The 23677-nt window shown below is 31.7% G+C and overlaps 1 protein-coding gene across 1 annotated transcript in view; it reads left to right on the top strand.

Annotated features, from left to right (window-relative positions):
• LOC134726453 (sushi, von Willebrand factor type A, EGF and pentraxin domain-containing protein 1-like) overlaps nt 1–23677 on the top strand; it is a 59294-nt gene that overhangs the window by 8072 nt on the left and 27545 nt on the right. The window contains exons 2-9 of the mRNA XM_063590858.1: nt 2875–3087; nt 8881–8976; nt 11267–11415; nt 12165–12375; nt 17688–17842; nt 19028–19229; nt 20530–20708; nt 22711–22876. Coding sequence (XP_063446928.1) covers nt 8955–8976; nt 11267–11415; nt 12165–12375; nt 17688–17842; nt 19028–19229; nt 20530–20708; nt 22711–22876 — 1084 coding nt within the window. The 5' untranslated portion in view covers nt 2875–3087; nt 8881–8954. The remainder of the gene's footprint in view (nt 1–2874; nt 3088–8880; nt 8977–11266; nt 11416–12164; nt 12376–17687; nt 17843–19027; nt 19230–20529; nt 20709–22710; nt 22877–23677) is intronic.

Below are 23677 nucleotides of genomic sequence, written 5' to 3'. Positions count from 1 at the left end.
TCTAAAAGAAATGCACTACGAATTAATTGTGTTCTCGGACCTAAGAGGTGAAATCTGTAAATATAGAATTTGTACTCTGGCAACTTCCCTAAATTATTTGATGGTGTCAACTTGTCAAATAGCATGAAACTAAAGGATTTAAAGTTTTATTTTATAGAATTTCTGCAAAAATAACCAATTTTGGCATTTTATGGTCAAAATAGGCATTTTATAACTTTTTCAATATTGATGCATAAATGGCATCCTGACTTTCTATCTGGCAGGTTTTCATGTGTCAATATTTGTGTTTCTATGCCTTTATCTACTTCTTTTACTTATTTATGAACTCTGAATCTACAGAAAAGAAGTTTATCTCAGACAAAATGTGCAAAATGTGTTATATAAATGACCCTTGTCTAACGCCTTGTTTGAAGGAAGTCAATAGTGGGGAGCTTGGTACATAAAATTTGATGTCCATATTGAAGAACTCACTAAATTTGTATCAAATGCACTTTACAATGTCTATTGTACCTGTTCCATTTCACATAATATCTTTCTTTTCTTCTGTAGGATAGCAAGTGGTTTAAATATAAGCCTGTTGAGAATAAATTGCATGCAAGTTTTTCCCTAAAAAGGCAAAAATCTTTGTATCAGCCCATACTGCTTGTAAGAAAAGTTATTTGCAGGAGTCTTTTTGTGCTCAGATTTGTTGTATCATGTCACATGAGTATAGAAATGATAAAAAAGACACAATTTTTTAGTTCTTATAGTCTCAATATGCATTGTTTAATGTAAATATGTGGCACGGCCTAAATTGACCCTAAATTTTTTCCACTCTTAGTTGGCCCATGACCCTTTTAAACTAAAATGATATGTTATTTGTAACTTTTCTTTCCATTTAAAGTACTTTCAATACATATGTAAGGATTATTTATAACCAAAAAGCTTCACAAATTTAAAATTAGTTAAAAATATTACATCTTCATGTAAGGCCCCCCTTCATTGAAAAACCTCAATTTTTAGGCGCAGGCTCATATAAATTTGACTTTTGAATAATTATGCCAAGTCTTATAAATCAAATGAGTACTCTATTGCTTTAAGTACATGATAAGTTATATATTAAGTCATTTAAAAGGTATTTTTTTGCAATATTTGAATTTTTAAAGCCCCAAATGTTGATAGTTGAAATTTTTCAATTTTAACGTCAAAATTTTACACGCAAAGAGGAGTATAGAATTTTACTTAATGTCTATAATATACATCCTATTGTCATGAAACTTTGTAAGCAGTGTTATAATTCATTAAGCTTTGGTCTTACCAAGTCTTTTTAAGATTTGTCAACTCTTTATACCCTATTAGGTCCGAGACCACCATTGTTGTCCCTTGATTTTCGTTGTTCACAAATATAGTCCCTAGTGTTGACAGTGGGTTACTTGCCATTAATTTTTATACCTCTTCCAAATTTATTTCTTAATGTTTAATGCCTCAAATTGCAAGTAGTGGGATAAAATTACACTGTAAAAAAATTTGGGTCCAGAATTTTAAAGGAAAGTAGTGATTTGGTCCAGCTGAAAAAGGTTGAAAATGAGCACTTCGGAAGCTGTCAAAAGATTTCAAGACGCCCTAAACATAAAATTGTCCATATTTTGAGTTAGAGGCGATGAAGTTTTCTATAATTTTGATATAATTTGTCCCAAAAGTAGTACAACACACTGTAAAAGTTTCTTTGAGAAAGCGCAGGTGGGATTTTTTTTATTTTCATTTATGTTCTAAAAGAAATGCACTACGAATTAATTGTGTTCTCGGACCAACTGTCCTTGTCATTTTTTGGTCTTTGGCTCGTTTTGACATTTTGTAAACATGACTTCAGCGCATTATTGTTTTGTTCTATCAATTAATGGTACTCTCTACTGTTATTCTTGTCATCTTGATGAAGTAATAATAATAATACAAGAAGTGCAGAGGACGTTCCTGAAATGTCCTCTAATACGGAACGTCTGGGATGAGTATGGTATCGACGAAGACCCAAATTTAATGTTAAAAAAACATGAACATGAACAAGCCAAGGCAACAGTAACAGTTTAAACATTTTATTTTATTTTATTGAAAAATAACTTTATTAATATTACGGATTTATTTTTTACTGCCGCAGACAAATTAACAATAAAGGACCAGTTCTGTTCTTTTGGATGTTCTTATTTAAAGACATCTTTGCTATCCATTTCTTTCATCATCTTAATTACTTTCTCAGAATTTGTTATTGCCATTGAAGGGTTTAATCGCCGATTGTTTGCCTGGAATGGCTACATGAACAAATTTAGCAAGTCGCATGTAGATAGCCACTTTGGTTTCAGTTTGTTTATATTAGGAAACCAGTACTGGAAATAAGCAGCAGGTTCATCTGATGACAGATGTCAACTGGTAGTGGAATTAGTTGCTATACAACTTATTCCTGATAAACATGATAAAAAAAGCACTGCAACATACAAATGTAGGTCGTGGGAACCAGCACTAGCTTTCAAAATACTGGTCCCAGCCTTATTTTGACTGACAGGACTGACAGGACCGACCATTTTTTGTGAACTCTGCATTTTGGATTGTAGGATGCAGCTAAGGTTTTCCATGTAAAACTTTTATGTCTGAAAATTACACAAAATCATCGTATTTTGACAAAAATTTTCAAATGGGCTTACTCTAGAGAATATTATGTATTTTTAGGAAAAGAACTGATTTATTTAGCTTTGATGCTTTTGAAAAAGACCTATTATGAAACCAAATTGTGACCTTTTTGATGTTTTATCATAAAGTTGATATTTAAGGCCATATTATAATGATTGTGCCATAAGTGAACCTTGTCCTTTGTACATGTTTACAATATCAAAAAAACTACTGTAGGTCTCAGTCAAACAGAAAGCTGGTTGACGGCTAATGAGGCATTGTGGAGTCACTCAAATGAAACTGTACCATTGGAAGAAGTTGTATGGGAAGATGACCAGCCAGATACAGGGAATGGAAAATGTGTTTATGCTAAAAAGAATGGATATGGAACATTTGGAAATTGTTTGCGAAAACTACCATTTATTTGTAAATCAGAGGCTGTTCTTAAAGGTAATTATAAACATAGTCAATAATAGTGTATTGACTTGATATATTTTTTTTTTAATTTTTATTATTTTCAAGATTTACAACAAATACAACACATCAAACATACATACAGTAATATTAGCGATAAATTTGATTATCGCTATTTTGTGCATTTTTTCTTTGATCTTTTTTTGTGATAATTTTCATATCATGCTTCTCGCTTGAGATGGAAAAATTATCACTAGAAACTAAGGAGGCCATGTGGCGTTGCTAACGAAATTGACATTGAAATTGACAACGTCGTCATAGGTAAAATAGCGATAAACAGATTATCATTGGTCATCTCAACTCGATTGCTTTTCTCACTTTCGCTGTACCAGCTCAAGCGAGAAAATCAATCTTGTTGAGATAATCAACGATAATCTATAAATATATATTTATTTATGACAATAAACATTGTTGTAAATTCATTTTTTCTATTTATATGAGAAAAAAAAGAAGTAAGAAATTACAGAAGAAAAATATAATTAGAGTTAAATGTTCATGTACCACTGTGTGGCACTTGAGAATTGTAAAAAAAATTAAAAAAAAATTATAAAAAATAAAAAAAAAATATCCTGTAAGATTTTCAGTACATAATAAATTGTGCTATTAGATACAATAATATTTTATGTTAGTTTTGACAATAAATATAGATTGTAAAAACAAATGACAAATTGAATTATAAAAATAATACTTTAAATGCATTCCACATGGTATCAAAGTGTTTTTGTCTCTTATTTTTGACTGCCATTATTTTTTCTAAATTGTACATATATTTTAACTTTTCTTTAATGGCACTGACTGAAAGATCTTTTGAAAAACATCTACTGTTGTATATATATTGTTTCATGTATAGAAAAATCAAATTATATGGGTCACCTTTTCTAACTTTTGTTACATCTCCAAAAATAAAATTCAACTTATTCAATGGCAGGCTTACCCCACCAGATAAGAACCAATAATCTACTTCTTGTAAAAATTTTTGGATAATCTCACAATTCCACAGAATATGTTCAATGGTTTCATCTTCTAATTTACAAAAAGTACATAGAGGGTTATCAATAAGTTTGATTTTACATAAAAATTTATTTGTGGCAAGAATTCTATGGTTGATCCTGTACTGAAGCCACTGTAGTTTAGTATTGACAGTGACTGTAAAAGGTAGTTTGAATATATGTTTCCAAATGAGATCTTCACCTAATATTTCACTCCACTTCAGTTGTCCTGTTGGAGTCACCTTATTACTTATGAGTATTTTGTACATATCTTTAGTACCTTGAAAAAGACTTGTAAGCAAGCTGGAATAAATGGACAACATAACTTATATGAACCTTTTTTGTAATTATTTGCTGCTTTTTTAATAGCAGAAATAACACTCATGTAATTCAAAAAATTTACATTGACATCATAACATTGTTGTAACAATTCTAATGAAATAAAACATCCATTTTCATCTATTACATCATTTACATATTGTAAACCATGATTAAACCAATGTTGATAAAAAAACAGGTTTATTACCAATTCTGATCCTATTGTTAAACCAAAGAGGACTTGATAAAAAATATTCATGGTCCATATTTCTTTCTTTATCAGTAATCATTTCCCATGCTCTGAATACATCTTTCCAAAAACTATTTTTGATATATAAACTAGCTTGTTTGATATACTGAACACCACAATTAAAAAGTTTATTTTTATCAATATCTGACATCAATATACTTTGCCACTTATTATCTCTCTGAAAAATCCTTCTTATCCATGATGATTTTAGTGCCATGGTAAAACTATAAATATCTATCATTTTTAATCCTCCCTCCAAATATTCTTTAATCAATACGTCCTTCTTCACTCTATGAATAGGAGAATTCCATACAAACGAATAGAAAATGTCATTAATTTTTTGGAATGCACTGTTTGTAGGATTAGGCAAAGAAATAATAAGGTGGTTTAAAATAGGTAAAACAAGAGTTTTTATCACAGTTATTCTTCCTATTACTGTAAGGTTTCTTTTCGACCATTGTTTTATTATGTTCTTAATCTGTATGATTTTATCATTATAGTTGATGTTGACAATATTGTCTAAGTCCACATCAAAATTTATCCCAAGTAGTTTAAAAGTTGTCTCCCCCCATGACAGGTTAACGTCAGGACATAAAATTTCCTTGCTATACTTTTTACTTCCAAACCAAATTACTTGTGTTTTCTCAAAATTTATATTTAAACCAGATATTTTTGCAAACCAGTCCAATTCAGATAAGGATTCATATAAAGATTTTTCACTACCATCTAAAATCAATGAAGTGTCATCAGCAAACTGTGATAACTTATGCTCAACTTAAGTAACTTCAATACCACTAATTTCCTTATTTCCTCTTATCTTTAGTGCAAGAATCTCAGCACAAAGGATGAAAAGATAAGGTGAAAGGGGATCACCTTGTCGGCAGCCTCGACCTATGTTAAAAAATTCAGAAAGGTTACCCCCTTGTATAACTGCAGACTTGATATTATGATAAAAAGCTTTTATCCAGTTGATAATTGATTCTCCAAAATTAAAGAACTTTAAAACATTTAGCAAAAAATCCCAAGAAATAGAATCAAAAGCCTTTTCAAAATCAATTAACAACAAGAGTCCAGGTATTTCGTGATCTTCCGTGTATTGCATGATATCATATAAGAGCCTTATATTTTCTCCTATGTACCTCCCACTGATAAAACCCGTCTGATCTAGATTAATAAGCTTGTCGAGGACAGTCTTAAATCTGTTTGCAATTACTGCTGACCCAATTTTATAGACAGTGTTTAAAAGTGAAATAGGACGCCAATTTTCCAAAAAATGACGTGGTTTATTTCCTGTTGGAAGGCAAGTAACAATTCCTTGCTTTTGTGTTACTGACAATTCTCCCTGTTCTGAACCATAATTTAAAGATTCAACCACAAAAAAATGGAGATCTTTCCAAAAAAATTAAAAAAATTCAGTAGAAAAGCCATCAGAACCAGGAGTTTTATTATTTTTCATATTTTTTAATGCCTGTCCAGCCTCTTTGACAGCATTAGAAAGTATTGGAACATTTACATTTTTAAGATCTTCTTTCAGATCAGCTACTGAACTTGAGTTATCTCTCTTCTTATATAAATTTTCATAGAAAAGTTTTACTTCTTTTAAAATATTGTTCTGATCAGTAAGTATTTCCCCATTATCTCTTTCAATTTTTGGTATAATTTTACTCATAAAATTTTTTGACTCCAGTCCACAAAAATAATTTGTTGGTTTTTCACCTTCCTCTATCCATTGAACACGTGATCTCACTATTTAACCCTTTAATTTTTTAAGACGTAATTGCTCAAGTTCAATTTTTTTGCTCTCAAGTTTAGTTATTGAAAGTTCGTCAACAATCTCCTCTAACTGTATTATTTCATTTCGTAAAGTTGTTTCCCTTTTTTCAGATTGCCTTTTTTTGTAACTGGAATAAGAAATACTTTTCCCCCTGATTTCCATTAACAAAGTTTCAAGAAAAAGTTGGTGATTAATTCTCATTTGAATATCTTCATTATCTATCTCATCAATATTGTCAAAGTCATAAAATAGTGCACAATATTGTGCTTTGATTTCACTAATCTCTTGTTTAACTGTATTTATATATTCTATATCATAAAGTAAGGAGTTGTTGAACTTCCATAAACCTTTTCCTCTAATAAAAGGATTAAATTCCAGTTCAAGTAATATCATAGAATGATCTGAACGATAGCTTGGATCATGTACTTCACAGTTTTTGAGACTATTTAACATATTATCTGTAAGAAGAAAAAAGTCCAATCTAGCCTGTTTAAATGGAGTTCTTTTTCTCCAAGTATACCTATGGACATTGGGATAAAGCTCCCTAAATGGATCTATTAAACTTCTTTCTTCCATGATTCCTAAAATACTATCTCTAGCCTTAGGATTATTAGTATGTTTGTAGTTACAATAATCTATATAAGGGTTCTGTACAAGATTGAAGTCACCACAAATTATGTAACTTTCATTTTCAAAATCATCAACAATGCCCATAATATTATCAAAAAAATCAGGACTATCCATATTTGGTCCATATAAGCATAAGCACACTAAAGTAATTTTTTGATTTTCTACAAATATTTCTAAAATCAAATAGTTACCATTTATATCTTTTTTTTCTTTTAACACTTTGAACTCAAATTATTGTTGAATAATATAGCAACTCCTCTAGAATTAGAACTGACAGAAGAAAAATAACTTTCATATCCCCACATAGATCTAATACTATTTTCTAAATCACTTGTAAAATGTGTATCCTGGATACAATAAATACTAAATGCTTTTAACTTCAGCATATTAAAGACATCTTTTCTTTTAACTTTATCTCTGAGTCCCTGACAGTTAACAGATAGAATTTTTAAAGAACCCATATTTGTACTAACTTTGTATCAATGTACAACATAAAATATTTTTCAAAAACAGCACAATATTGCTGACAGTAACAGGATATATAGATATCAAACATGATACTTAGTAGAAATTGAAGACAGTAAATTTGAAGAAATTGTAATGAAAAAAGATTAAAAACATATGTAAATGATTCAATATGGCAACACAAAAGTATCATTCTATACTTTTATGTCAAAATTTATAGTATTGCAGAATTTATATTTTACAACTAATTTTGCCAACCTAATGTTTAAACAATAATTTAGTAGTATTCTCATTGATTATATATATACAGTTTGTTTTCAAATTTCTATGTTAGCATATATATCTTATTCAAAAATTACCAATTTATAAAGCCAAGTTTTTATTTTCTTTCCTGCAGTCTTCTTCGAACGTCATCAAAAAGTCTATATTTTAGTTGCAGTCCATCTTCAGTTCTTCCAAACACCCCACAATTATAATACCACACTGATTCAAAGCATTCCATGTCTCTAAGTTTGGTAATCAGTTGCATATTTCTCCTTGTGACATCATCAGAGAATCGTACCTTGTCCTTCAAGTCTTTTCTAACTCTCATTATGCTCCTTTTCACGTCACTATTGAAAAGTCTTACAATAACAGGGTTGGGCCCAGGTTGATTGGAGGGCAAGCGATGGATAGCGACTACATCTCTCTCTTGTAACTGCACATTCAGATCTCTCCTTACTTTCTGAATGAAATCTGATCTTAAGTCTTGTTTTTCATGTCTTGGAAAATTCATAACTTTTATATTATTTTTCCTAGAATATTGTTCGTTGTAATTTGCACCTACAATTGCTTCTTGTGTATAATTAACAGTGTCTTTTAAAATTTTCTTTTCATTTATGACTGTTGCTCTTACTTGATCAATTTGTTTTCTAAGGTCTTCATTTTCAACAGACAAAGCTTCAATTTTTTCTTGCATTTCTTTTTCTACTTGTGCTACTCTACAATTGATCTTCTTGTCCATGGTAGACTCAAATCTTTGGAAAAGTTTATTTACAATTGTAGTAACTACGATCTCCAAATCATGTGTTCCAACTAGATCTTTTGTAAACATATATATTTGATAAAACTTATACTATAGGTAAATACATGTATCACCAGTAACTTGGACCAGTTTTATAATTATGGATGATTTCCCCTTGGAAATATGAAATAAGTGTAATATGGGAGACATTGGAACTGTGTTCTTGAATATGACTTTTTATATCAATGAATAACCTGTGTTTTATTTTTTGTTCTTTAAAACTTCAGGAGGATGTTAGACAATGTTAGAATAGAAGTAATCGTTTTATTTTGATGTTTAGATTATTTCCGCTGTAGAAGTGGAGAAGGAATCCAGTCCAAATTTGTCTGTGATGATCACAATGACTGCAAGGATATGTCAGATGAAGCTGATTGTGGTTTGTATTTATGCTTTCATAAAGTTTTTACTTAGCATGCTTAGTAGAGTGTAACTTAGTGTAAGATTATGATTTTAAACAAACCTGTGCATCATCCATTTAAATTCAGCTGAGAATCGTTTTCATGAATTGAAGGCATAACCCAGATACAACAATTCCTGTCAGAGTTTTCCCCAGGCCAAAAAAAAACCATATGTATGTTTACCATGTTTACAGTTACCCGACTGATCCAATTTTGAGCGCCGACCCTAATCCATTTTATTTCAATTGTAAAGTGAAAAATAAACTGAACTTGTGTTAAAAGTGAAGATAGTGTTGCCTGATACATCCTAATGTTAATAATCATGAATATGATAGCTGTTTTAATGAAATTCACGACTTTTGTGATGAAATAAACATTTTGCCGCCATTTTTTCCCAATCATTAACAAAGGGAAATAATCCAATCATTAAAATTACAGGTAAACTCTGCCCATGATCAACTCGGATCACGACTAGAGGAAACTGCACACTCAAAATTATGTCACAAAATAAAATGAAATGAAAATACAGACCTACCTACCTTTTTTTTTAAAGCATGTAACCTTAAACAGACATATATACTTTTTTGCCTAATGTAAGTAATGAAATTTCAAATGAAACAGAGATTTACTCTGCAGATGTAATATATATTCAATATAAAAAAGAAGATGTGGTATGCCTATGGTTGCCAATGAGACAACTATCCACAAAAGACCAAAATGACACAAACATTAATAGTTTATAATTGATAATAAAATTGAGAATGGAAAAGGGGAATGTGTCAAAGAGACAACAACCCGACCAAAATAAAAAAAACACAACAGCAGAAGGTCACCAACAGGTCTTCAATTTGTTTTGATTGAAGTGCAACCATCTGAAATGCCCATTCTTGAGTACATGGAGTATGTGTGTTCAGATTAACATGATAAATTTCTCTGGCAAAAGGAATGGAAAAAATTTCTAGCAGTACGCCAATGATATGTTGAAGCGTTATTATTAGGTTTTAATAAATGCAATTGTGATTGTATCCACTACAAAACTTTTGATTTTAAAAGTTTTTCAACTCTATCAACTTTTAAGGATGTCTGCTGGTCATGTTTTTGAATTCTTGTCATATTTTCGATTTTCTCAGGTTTTATCCATCCAAATGTATTATAAAAAAAATTTCACGACACCACACTTTTGTCTTCATAAATCTGTTCAATAGATCATTTAAGATTTAGTGATCCGGCGGCATGAAATCTTTGTTATTTTTTCTTGGTTTAAAGGGTAAAAAACAATTCCAATGTTAAAAAATAGTAAAGTCTGAAGAAAACCCTTTTCCCGCCATTTTCTAAATGTCTCGTATTTTGAAAACTTCACACGAGACTAATGATTTTATTACTTTATGTTGTTTAAATATCAAAGTTGATTTCATTTTAAGCAACCACATAAAATCCTTGTTATTTTAAATTAGAGCAGCAGACATCCTTAACTGCATTATTTGGTTTAACTTTCGAACTACAGTTGGATTTGATTGGAAGGACAATTTTTGAAAAATATTCATGACAAGTTTCTAATTTTAGTGAATATACAATTTGTTTCAGTTTTGTTTTTGCTGGTGTGACTTTTATCATTGGGCTTTGGTATTTCACAAAAAAATAGTTTCCTTTCTCTAAAATTAAGTTTGCCTAAGCCAAATGTTATGAAATTTATACACAATGCATATAACCAAAAAAACAGTTCAGATTTTAATTTGGATGGTATCACTTTTACTGTTCCCGAGTATGTTCCTTTATGACGCTTATCCATTAGCAGGGGAATTATCTGTGTCCCATGGTCACATTCTTCATTTATTTATGAAAATAAGTAAGCATTTACGAACAGCTATTCTACGGATGAAATATGGCTTTAAAAAAATCTTCACACATACTTGAGTGTAAGAAGGCCTAGGAAAACTTTATAAATAAATCTTTTTATGCTCCATTTATGGTCATTATGTTTTCTGGTCTGTGCATCAGTCACGCTTCAGGTTAAAGTTTTTGGTCAAGGTAGTTTTTGATGAAGTTGGAAGTCCAATCAACTTGAAACTTAGAACATGTGTTCCCTATGATATGATCTTTCTAATTTTAATGCCAAATTAGAGATTTCCTGCCATTTTTATGGTCCAGAATTCTGAACATAGAAAATGATAGTGCGGATGGGGCATCTGTGTACTGGGGACACATTCTAGTTCTTTCGACTAATTTATACACAATTAATATTATGTAATCTGTTTTGATTTTTTACAGCCAGTAGATGTCATCATGTGATTAATGCAGAATATGGATCAACAGATACAAAGCCTTCAGGTTTTATTGTCAACACTAACAACTACCTGAACTCTAGATCCTGTTTTTGGTCCATTGTAACAAACATTGGATCAACAATTAGAGTCCAGGTAAAATAATTGCAAGCAATATTTCCAGCCCCACTTATGGATTATGTTTTACAGTCTGTGCAACTGTTGTCAATCTGCCCAGCTTCAGGTTAAAGTTTTTTGGTCTAGGAAGTTTTTGATGAAGTTGAAATCCAATCAACTTGAAACGTAGTATACATGTTCCCTATGACATGATCGTCATAATTTTAATTCTAAATTAAAGCTTTGACCCAAATTTTATGATCTACTGAATATGGAAAATGACGGTGCGATTGAGGCATCCATGTACTAGACAGATTCTTGTTATTTCTGAATGTGACACTTGAATCTGTTTTTTTGGCTGCCTACAATATTGTTGGTGGATTATGGTTTCTGGTTGGTCCTTGTCAGTCTATTTGTCTGTCAGATTAAGTTTGTTTTTGGTCAAGGTAGTTGCCCATGAACTTGATGAAGTTGTCATATCTACTTGAAACTTGGTTCACATGTCCATGGGACCACAGATGTGTGCAAACATATTCTTATCCTAAAATAGAGAGCAAATAATTAACAGTATATCTATGAAAGTATTGTGCCATCATCAGGTAATATATTTCTGTAAATTAAAAAGTTTAATACAATTTAGAACCTTTTTCTATGGTTATCTGTAAACACATGTTTAAGTGAATTGAAAGTACTTGGGTTTAAAAAATGCTGAGTTCATGGACATATTTTGTTTTGTAAATAAGAAGGAGTACAAAAAATATGTGTTAATTATTGTTAATCTTTTACAGGTAGATACATTCAATACTGAAAAGAATGCTGATGTCGTAGAATTTAGAACTGGTGGAAGAGAGGGAGAGATTTTTTTGGCTGAGTTAACCGGCAAACTGGCAGTAAATAATCAGCCAGTATATTATTCCTCAGATAATGTGTTTAATATTAGACTAGTGACAGACAACACATTTCTACAATCTGGAGGGTTCAGAATTTCCTGGACAACAGGTTTGTAAGGCCATTTGTAACGTTTTAGCTAATTGATACAAGACAAAAAAATCTGTAATTTCCTTGTAAAACCCTGATAAATTGAGTATTTTTTTTGCTCCTGTCTGTAGGGAAAGGAACCATTAAGTATTACCCTTGTCTGTCTATCCTTTTGTTATTTATTCCATCCATCCAATTCTCATTTATGTACATTCTTAAGTTTATGCCCTTTACAACTTTGGAAATTTGAAATTTTATGGTTCCTCTGCATTCTCTATGAAACTCATACACAATTCTAAGGCAATTTTTTTTTTTTAATTTTTTGGTTTATGGATCTGCCTTCTTCATTGCAGAATAAAAATAATAATCACATTTCAAGATTTTTTATTCTCTACAACCCTTACATATACATTATCCCTAACATATAAATAAAAATATTCTTATAATGTACTGTTGAACATGAATCCATTTTTAAAGGCAGTGCTTTAAGGCCTGACTTTTAAGTCATGAGGTTCATCTTTTCATACGCAATCTTTGCAGTGGGTCTTTTGGCCAGAAATAGATCCGGAAATGTTCGAATTTCTCCTCTTCTTTTTATGGTATGGTATGGTTTTTATTTCTTTCATTTACATTGGGGACTAAAGAAACGATCAGTGTGTTTTGTTTGTTTTATAGAACTTGTTATGAGTGTGTATTTTGCATTATAAGCAGTCAACCTGACTACAAACTATCATTATGTGTATTCCGTGCGGAAAGAGGTCGGGTCAATTTCGAGTGTTATCTGACATCTAAAGATTCTTTAATTAGTTCAGACGTTGATATAACAATGAAAAGTCGACTGAACATGATTAATATTGCATCTTCTATAATTCAAAGCGGAATTCGGTTTATGAACAAGAAACTGTAAAGCGTTTTCAATTTCGGTATTAGTTATGTATGTTGTCTACATATTATCCTGGTTCCCGGTACTACGTTCCGGGTATTAGCTTTTTGTGTATGTGATGTGTAACATTACGATCGGGTACCAGCCAATCTACGTGTGTATGTGTACATGATTTCCCGCCAAAATGACCGTTTTACAGCTATGGAGAAAATAGTCCATAAACGTTCCGTATAATTTATTATGATATGCAAATTCATAATTAATCGTAACTTTTTTCTATCTTTGTATAATAAATATAACAAAATAGATTCCACAAAATTGAAAATAGCATTATTTTACGAGGATTTCTCATATTTTTCTCACTTCCGGGCGCAGTAATACGTATGTTTTGAAGAAGCTCGAAGAATTTGACAAAGTGAATTGAGAAGGAAACGGATAGATATATACGTCCTTGCTATCAGGTAAAACAATTTAAATGTACAGAACAAACACATTTACTTCACACAAATAGTACAGGCTTAAGCTTTTTATTGTCTTATACACGACTGTAGTCTAGTCGACGGCGGTGACCTACTAGGTACGGGTCATACTGGGTCAAGTCTAAATATGTAAACATATCCACGTGCTATTAGGTAGAAAGCATCGTAATGCAATATCTACAATTTTCCCTCCTTTATACATCGTTTAACCAGATATATTTCTCCTTTATGAATCGTTTAACCCGATATATTTCTCTCAAATACACTTAAACACGGGTTGTATGTACGTACATGTATCTTTTCTAGTGTTTTCTTGTCCTTATTAAAGTTCATTTGTTGATGTTTAAATATTTTTGAACGACTGAACACAGGAGTGAATGAATGCAACAATTATATATACTGAAGACTTGGGCTGTACAATGATAGTGTACGTATATCATACTGATAATTATTCTAGCAGTAATTAAGTTAATTTAGGATGTAATGACAGGAATTCATGAGCTATGCCTCATGCTTTCTGAAAAAAATATCAATGACAATGTAAACAGGAACAAAACATTGACACGAATGCTGCTCTCTTCTATGTTATAGTTATTTAGGTATGTGTGTTGCACAAGTTTCAAAAAAATTAAGTTATAAAACTTTTTTTCAGGGCACAAACCCATTTTAAAGAGACTTGTCTACTGCCATACCCATCCTAATATCATGCACCATTTGCAAGCAAGAGACTGAATGGTTTGCAAAATTAAAAATCAGGACGGTGTCCAATTAAAACAAAAGAACTAAACTAGATGAATATTGTAGGAGAAATCTAGAGGAAAGTTTTGATTTGTGAAATTGGTTTTCCTGAAAAGTCATTCATCCTAGCCTGCAGAAAGGACCTATAACTGTCCACCACCAACTGACAAGCTAATGTTGAGCTTCACATATGGAATTACTCAAATACCATCAATGTCTGTGTTTTCAGCACAGATTTCACAAGTTATGACACAGCTGTGTTTTTTTATACCTGTTTATACATTTAGAGTTGTATACTAAATTTGTTTTTATCAATAAATATATATTGTGTCATTTAAGAACTTGTATTTTGCCAAAAGATGCATACTAGTGAATGAAAGTGGTGCAGTTCATTTTGCTTTGGTATATAGAATTGAATTACAATTGTTCATGTTATTGGAATGCTTATAAAAATAAGGAGATGTGGTACAATGTATATGATATTTAGTGAGTTAATGAAGCAAAAGTGAATAAGAAATTGGTATAAGCAGTTACAGGTACATGTACTACTGTACAATCTCAAACAATGAGAAAAACTCATACCGTAAAGAGAATTTCATATTTACAAGTAAGTTTTGTTTTTGCGTTGAATAATTTTCTTCTATTGTTTTAATTGCAAATATTGGAAGTGGTTAAAATGCTAATGAGACAGCTGTTATGGCCACAGAGCCTTAATTGAAAACTTCTTTTTCATTCATACTTGTAGATTTTGCCTGGAGTTAGAAACATATCTGCCAAATTTTCAAAATGCACATGGGGGTTTTACATGAAAGATTGTTCATATAGTCATACAAAACCTTCAAGGGGGCCTTCAAATGGAAGCAGGACAAGTCGCCCCACTGGCTAATCGCCCCACTGGCTAATCGCCCCACTTTTAAAAAAACCGCCACAAACTGATTTATCAAATCGCCCCACATGTGAAATTGGTTAAATCATGTTTAATATTACTCCTGCCAACTCGCCCTACTTATAAAAAAACGGTAATATTTAGATTAATAATATATATATAATTAAAAATAAAAACTCGCACCACTTTAATGAAAACTAATGTACACAGAATACAAACAAACCGAAAATTAATTTACTTACTATTATTGATATATACTGAAATTATAATTCTAAAAAAAACCTGATTGTTGAAGAATAACTAAGTTTTGAAGCTTAGTTATTTGCATAACAATTGAAAAGAAACCTGTTAAATGTATCATAATGCAATATATGGAATTGAACTTATATTCGATGGGATAACTTCTTTTTTCATAAGTGGGGTGAGTTGGCATTACTAAATTCATCCTGGTTAATAATATATTTATCTAGATTTCACCGATTTCCATTAGGTGGGACCAGTTGGCAGGAGTAATATTAACGGGATTTAACACGGTTCACAAGTGGGGGCGATTTGGTAATCCAGGTTGGGGCAGTTTTTTTGTCGAGCCTGCAACTTTTGTCGCAGAAAGCTCGACATACATGACATAGGGATAGTGATCCGGGGGCGGCGGCGATGTTAGCTCAGTTCTTAAAAGCTTTATATTTTAGAAGGTGGGAGACCTGGATGCTTCATACTTTGTATATGGTTGCCTCATGTTACGAAGTTTCCGTCAGTCACATGTCCAATGTCCTTGACCTCATTTTCATGGTTCAGTGACTACTTGAAAAAAAAGTTAACATTTTTTTAATGTTAAATTCTCTCTTATTATAAGTAATAGGATAACTATATTTGGTATGTGCGTACCTTGCAAGGTCCTCTTGCCCGTCAGACAGTTTTCACTTGACCTCGACCTCATTTCATGGATCAGCGAACAAGGTTAAGTTTTGGTGGTCAAGTCCATATATGAGATACTATAAGCAATAGGTCTAGTAAATTCGGTGTATGGAAGCACTGTAAGGTGTACATGTCCATCTGGCAGGTGTCATCTGACCTTGACCTCATTTTCATGGTTTAGTGGTTATAGTTAAGTTTTGTGTTTTGGTCTGTTTTTCTTATACTGTTTGCAATAGGTCTTCTATATTTTGTGTATAGAATGGTTGTAAGGTGTACAGGTCTACCTGGCAGGTCTCATATGACCTTGACCTCATTTTCATGGTTCAGTGATCAAAGTTAAGTTTTTGAGTTTTGGCCTTTTTTTCTAATACTATATGCAATAGGTCAACTATATCTGGTGTATGGAAATATTTCATGATCTACATGTCAGTCGCGCAGGTTTTATTTGACCTTGATCTCATTTTTTACAATTCATTGCTCAGTGTTAAGCTTTTGTGTTTTGGTCTGTTTTTCTTAAACTATAAGCAATAAGTCAATTTTATTTGTTGTATGGAAGAATTGTTAGCTCTACATGCCTACGTGGCATGGTTTATCTGACCTTGACCTCATTTTCATGGTTCAATTGTCAATGTTTAGTTTTCTTGGTTTATGTTAAGATTATGTGACAGTTGTAATAAAGCTTTATTATTAGGATTATCAACATAATATCAATGATTAGTAAAGAAGGCGAGACATTTCAGTGTGTGCACTCTTGTTTTTAAAGTGGGGCGATTTGTCATGGATTCCCTTCAAATATATTCTAATGTGGTTTTTGGCTTCTTCGTGCATTAACAAGCGCATAGCCATTGTTGAATTAATTGTTTTCTTTAAAATAGTCGACAAAATTGCTCTTACAAAATTTCCATTTGGGAGCCTTGAGCTCGATGGGGGAAATACTCTGCAAATACTGACAGTTGCCAGGTATGGTCATCAAAAAAGTTGACATGTTACTATGTACATTTACCATTATGTTACTTGATGTTCTTGCTATAAACACAGTACAGAGACTAGTCAATCTTTGTGAACTATTTTTTATGGGAGTCATAGAATATGCGTATACAATCAATAATTAAAAATAGTCTATTTATATTGAAAAGGAAAAGTTCTTATATGTCTAAAGAAGAGGGACGAAAGACACCAAAGGGACAGTCAAACTCATAAATTTAAAGCAAACTGACAAGGCCATGGCTAAAAATGCATTTCATGGGAGGCACAGAAAATATACTGTAAACATAGACTATAGATATAGGTGAACTAGGTACAAAAGAACTCTGAATCTTAAATTCTACAAACCACCTCTGTTCTATGGAAGATAATGGTATAACTGGACTAGAAATACACACAACCTGTAATTAACTGCCTTTACAGCGCTTTCGCGCTTTGATTTTTTTAGATGTCCCAGAAGTTTTTAATGATGTAAAAATGTTAACAGCAACAACCTCAGTGCAGCATTTGAAATCGCCTTTTTATGATACTGGAAACTTCCCTCAAGAGAAAGTTTTTGAATGGAAAATTACTGCTGATACAAACAATGTCATTACTTTGGAGGTAATTATTTTTATTTGTTTGTTGAGTCTGCAACATTCAAGACGTTATATCATGTAAGGCATGTAAGGGAAACAAAGTGATTAAAAGCTGCACATACATACATATGACTATGGAGAGTTGTCTCATTAGGACTCATGCCACATCTTCTTATATCTATATAATATACAGACTATACAGTATATACATCTAGAAGATACTTATAACCAGATTAACCTTATACTACATGCTGCCCTTCCAAAGTCCTGAATTTGTCAGTTATATAGATATAGTGTTTTTGGTCCCTTTTCAGATTTTGGCCCTCAAGTTAACATGTTTTAAAAAGTATTTTTATTTTACATTTCAACGTTTGCATTTTATATATTATATATTTGAAATAAAACACCAGTGGACATATCATTTTGTCAACCATTTATTTGGTCATTCCTTTTATTACCTTTGCATGATTTGATTGGATGAAAAGAGCTATTATTAGATTTAATTCATAGTTCACCTAACACACTCAAGTGTAGGTATTTTCAATAGATTTTGATATTTAGGTGGTTATGTGTGGGGGATGTGCTAGTAAGTTTCTTTATAGTGATGTTCCTTTGAACATAGATTAATACAAAGACATTAAGAGTTGTCTTTACAATACATCAAGCAATAATTCTGTTTAAATTAAGACAGGTTGTGAAAAATAGGACAGAAGATGCAAAAATTTAGCCCTGATGGCAAAATTCTTTTTAAAAGGATCAAAAACACTAAGATATAATTGATGGCAACCACTGATAAGTTTCCTGACATGGAAAGGGCACATCAACATCTAGTAAGGTTTCTGGTAATTAGAATCTACTGTACATGTATACATGTGCAACTTAACATATATTGTTCAGAGCCAGTGGTGTTCTAGCCCATTTACAATGATTATATAAATGTTTAATGGACAGTTTTAGTGAAAGCTCATTAAAGAAAGGGACACATTGGAAACAAATGTTATTTTGAAGAGAGTTTTATAAGTACCACAATTTTTTTTTACTGTCTTACATTGTATGAAAAGATTTTTTTTATCAGAGCTCATACAATGTATTGATGTATTGATATCTTCCTTAATCTTTATATATATGTGTGTGACAAAAATAATAGCAATACTTTACTGTTCACTTTTAACAAAATTCATGCAATTTGTATCTTAATATTTTTTTACAGTTTGAGAATCTGGATATAGGAAAAGATTCGAAGCTGTACTTGTGGGATCAGGATGATATTTCGTTGGACCCAACCTTAGACGGTGTCAGTGCCTTCAAACCAAAACATTACATCTCTAAATCCAAGTCCATTAGATTGATGCTGATCACTGGAAGAGAAGAAGCTCCATTTCCTAAAGGAATATATATCAAATACTGGGAAGGTTTGATTGATTTTTTCTTATTTTCTTAAGCAATTTGACTGGTGTTTCATTCAAAATATAGAAATCCAATGATTTATTGTGGCATGATACTACCCAAAAGGTTTTTTTTTTTTAGCTTAAAGATTTTTTTCACAGTTTTAGTTCCATTTTTAGCTCACCTGGCCCAAAGGTCCAAGTGAGCTTTTCTCATCTCTTGGTGTCCGTCGTCATTGTCGTTAACTTTTATGAAAATCTTCTCCTGAAACCACTGAGCCAAATTTTACCAAACTTTGCCACAATCATCATTGGGGTATCTAGTTTAAAGAATGTGTCCGGAGACCCAGCCAACCAACCAAGATGGCAGCCATAGCTAAAAATAGAACATAGGGGTAAAATGTAGTTTTTTGGCTTATCACTCAGAAACCAAAGCATTTAGAGCAAATTGGATATGAGGTCAAATTGTTTATAAAGTCAAGATCTATCTGCCCTGAAATTTTCAGATGAATCCAACAACTGGTTGGGTTGCTGCCCCTGAATTGGTAATTTTTAAGGAAATTTTGCTGTTTTTGGTTATTATAGTGAATATTATTATAGATAGCAATAAATTGTAAACAGCAATAATCTTCAGCAAAGTAAATTATAAGATCTACAAATAATTCAGCATGACCAAAATGGTCAGTTGACCCCTTAAGGAGTCATTGCCCTTTAAAGTCAATTTTTAACAATTTTCATAAATTTTGTAAATTTTTAAAAATCTTAACAAAATATTTTCCTCTGTAACTATTGGGCCAAGTTCATGATAGATAGAGATAATTGTAAGTAGCAAGAATGTTCTGTAAAGTAAGATCTACAAACACATCACCATCACCAAAACACAATTTTGTCATTATTGATCAATCTGTGTTTTTTGTTTATTAGGCAAATAGACCAAGGTGAGCGACACAACAATACTTCTCTATATGTTCTTTGTCTGGTACAACCTCATCCACTGATCATAAAACATTTTGTTGTGTGCTAATTGTTCTATATACCACTGATTGGATATATGACAGTTTGAAAATGAAGTGATTTATTAAAAATTCATTATTTAAACAAATGTTGAATAAATAAAAATAAACTAGTTTGATAAAGTTTAAGTTTAAGTGACTTTTGACAAAAGAAATATAAATAATGCAATAACAATCCTATTTCAAAGTCTAATCAAAACAATGTATCCTTTACTTTTTTCACTGTGATAAAAACATCCACAAAAAATATATGTTTACAGTAAGTAAATGATGCAATATTATATATGATACAAAATATTCCTGATTTTTTTTAGGTTGCAGCATAAGTTACATGTCAAAAGAAGGCACCATTCAGTCTCCAGGGTTTATTGGTGATAGTTACCCAGAAAATGTTGTTTGTACATGGACTATACAACGACCAACATCAGAAACAAGGACAATGGCTCTCAGATTTAATATGTTTGATCTCCAGGCAGAACAAGATTACTTAAAGGTTACATTTAATCACTACCATTGACTCCATTGTTAAATATGCAGTGTGATCAAATCAATCATCATGGTAGAAATGTTTGTTTTTAGCTCGTGTGGTGCAAAGGCCAAGTGAGCGTTTTTCATCACTTGAGTCTGTCATTGTCTGTTATTGTCTGTTGCATCTGTTTACTTTGACAAAAATCTTCTCCTCTGAAACTGCTTGGGCAAAATGAACCGAATTGGCAACTTTATTATGTGTCCTACAAACCTCAACAACCTGTCCTCAAGCTGGACGACATGGCTGAAAATGAAATAAATTGTTAAGTTGAAAGTTTTGCATAATATTTGCTATCATTTAAAAAATCTGACAGGGGCAAACATTTGTAGAATGTTGGGCTGTACCTTTCGTTCGTTTGAGTCAAACTATCAGAAGACTTCTTATAGGAGATTTTATGCCCCACCTACGATAGTAGAGGGGCATTATGTTTTCTGGTCTGTGCATCAGTCTGTTTGTTTGTTCGTTTGTTCGTGCGTCCATTTGTCTGTTCGTTTCAGGTTAAAGTTTTTGGTCAAGGCAGTTTTTGATGAAGTTGAAGTCCAATAAATTTCAAACTTAGTACACATTTTCCCTAAGATATGATCTTTCTAATGTCAATGCCAAATTAGATTCCCACTTAATAGGTCCACTGAACATAAAAAATGATAGTGAGAGTGGGGCATTCATGTACTGTGGACACATTTTTGTTTACTTTAAAGTAGCATTTAAAATTTAAAGTGAGACATAGGCATTCTAGATTCTGTTTAACCATATTTGACTCATAAATGAACTAGTTTTTCTACCAGTTAACATAACATTCACTCTGTCGTTACAGTTTTTAAAATTTTAATTACTTTCATAATCTTTCCTGGATTTTTACCAAACTGGAACAGAAGCTTGTTTATGATCATAAAAATAGTATCCAGAAGTAAAGTTTGTAAAAACAAAATTCATTTTATCCGTATTTTACTTATAAATGGACTTAGTTTTTCTGCCAGTTAACATTACATTGAGTCTGTGGTGAAAGTTTTTAAAATTTTGATTACTTTCTAAACTATACTGGATATCTACTTTTTTTTTTTAGACATCAATAACTTTGCCAACCTTGCATTGAATTTAATGAATTCAGGCGGAAGCTTTATGACTAAAAGACAGTATCCTGTGCAAAATTTTGGAATTCATAATCTTCTTTTAAGCTCACATGGCCCTTTTTGAAGGGGACATGTAAATAGTCATGATAGTAGTAGCATAATGCAAGCAAAACGTGCTTCATGGCAAGTTGTAAAGTTTGAAAAGGCCTATATTGACAAATATTAAACAATACAAACAAGATCCACAGCAAGCACAGAAATGATAAAACAGACAAAGACTTGCAATTATATTAGAATTGTTTGAATGCATATTTTTCTCTCTGGGTATCATAATTCTTCTGGCATCTGTGCATCTATAGTTAGTAGTGTAAGAATACCGATAATGTTCATAGTTGGTCCACAATATTTCTTTTGTTACTTTGAGCTATGAGTAAAAAAGGATGAAAAACAACCGTGTTCAAGGGTAGATCAAGATTGCCAGGCTTTAGAGAAAACAGGAAAAAGGCCAAGATTTTTTTGAGGTGCTCTCAGCTAGGAAAAGTTTGTGTACAAGTTCAGAAAAATCCTTGATAGTTAAAAAATATTGGAAGTTTAATATCATATTCAATATACTAATCTTGTGCTCGTTGAAATATTTTGCAATGTTATTTATCAAGCTCAATTTCAACCACAATGCAAGTAAACAATATCCTTATTGACTACTGATAATCCAGGAAAAAGAGTAGCAACCATGGCTGGTCCAGACAAATGTCTTTAGTAGTCTTTAAAGGCACTGATGCTTGAACTATGAAGAAGGGATATAATCTGAAAATTTCTAATATGAAAAAAAACAGCAGTTTTTTTTATTTATTGAAGAGCTCTTTTTAAATGCCAGTATTTTTTAATGTATTTTTCAGATATATAATGACACAAATGAAATGTTGCATACTGGTGAAGGATTTACAGGGACTACTGATCTGACAAATAACTTTGAAGTTAGATCAACTAATGGATACATCAAACTGGTATTTACTACAAACTATGTCCTGACAGATAAAGGATTTGAAGCTGAATTTTCTTTAGGTACAGTATAGAAATTAACCATAAATTGTTTAAATAGAGGTCAATTTTTACATCCTTTGGCAAGAATATTAGGCTCATTTATGTCTATCAACCATAAACTATAGATCATCAGGTTTCATTTATGTAAATATCGGAACTCTTAACCCAAAAAACTGAAAGGTGGTACTTCATTCTCACAAGGTCCTATATTAAAAACCATTTCAAAGCATTAATCATGTCTTACTGTTTATAAATTGTATTTAAAAGCCAAAGGAACTATTCCTATTTTGAAGTATAGGTAGCCTATGCAAGTCTGTTCTTTGTTTAATTAATGGTGTGATTACTATCTGATTGAGGTGAAAAAACTTTGTATAAAGCATAATATTTCAGAAAGTAAACGACCTTATGTTAGGAAGTTTCTATCTTTTAAAAATTTTAGTCACCTATTATCAGAAATTGTTTAAATATATCTTTAATTATAATAAATAAGCATCTATGTCTGACAGAGTTCACCTGACTTTGACACCACTTTTAAACTTCATAGATCATTTATCAAGGTTAAAGTTACATGATAAGGTTCATTTCTCAAGTACTAAAAGCAGTAATTCAACTATATGCGATGTATAAAATGATTGTATGGAGTACATGTCAGTCTGATACAACTTATCAGGGGCAGATCCACCCATTTTAAAAAGGAAAGGTTCCCAACCCAGGACAAAAGGGGGGAATGTTCCTACTATATGGCCCCATTCAAATGTATTGTCCCCAAACAAAGGGACGGGAACCCTCCCCCTGGATCCACCAATGCTTACTACTGACAGG

The sequence above is a fragment of the Mytilus trossulus genome, chromosome 7 (assembly GCF_036588685.1).
Source record: "Mytilus trossulus isolate FHL-02 chromosome 7, PNRI_Mtr1.1.1.hap1, whole genome shotgun sequence".
NCBI lineage: Eukaryota > Metazoa > Mollusca > Bivalvia > Mytilida > Mytilidae > Mytilus > Mytilus trossulus.
This window is presented reverse-complemented; position numbering and strand designations above follow the sequence as displayed.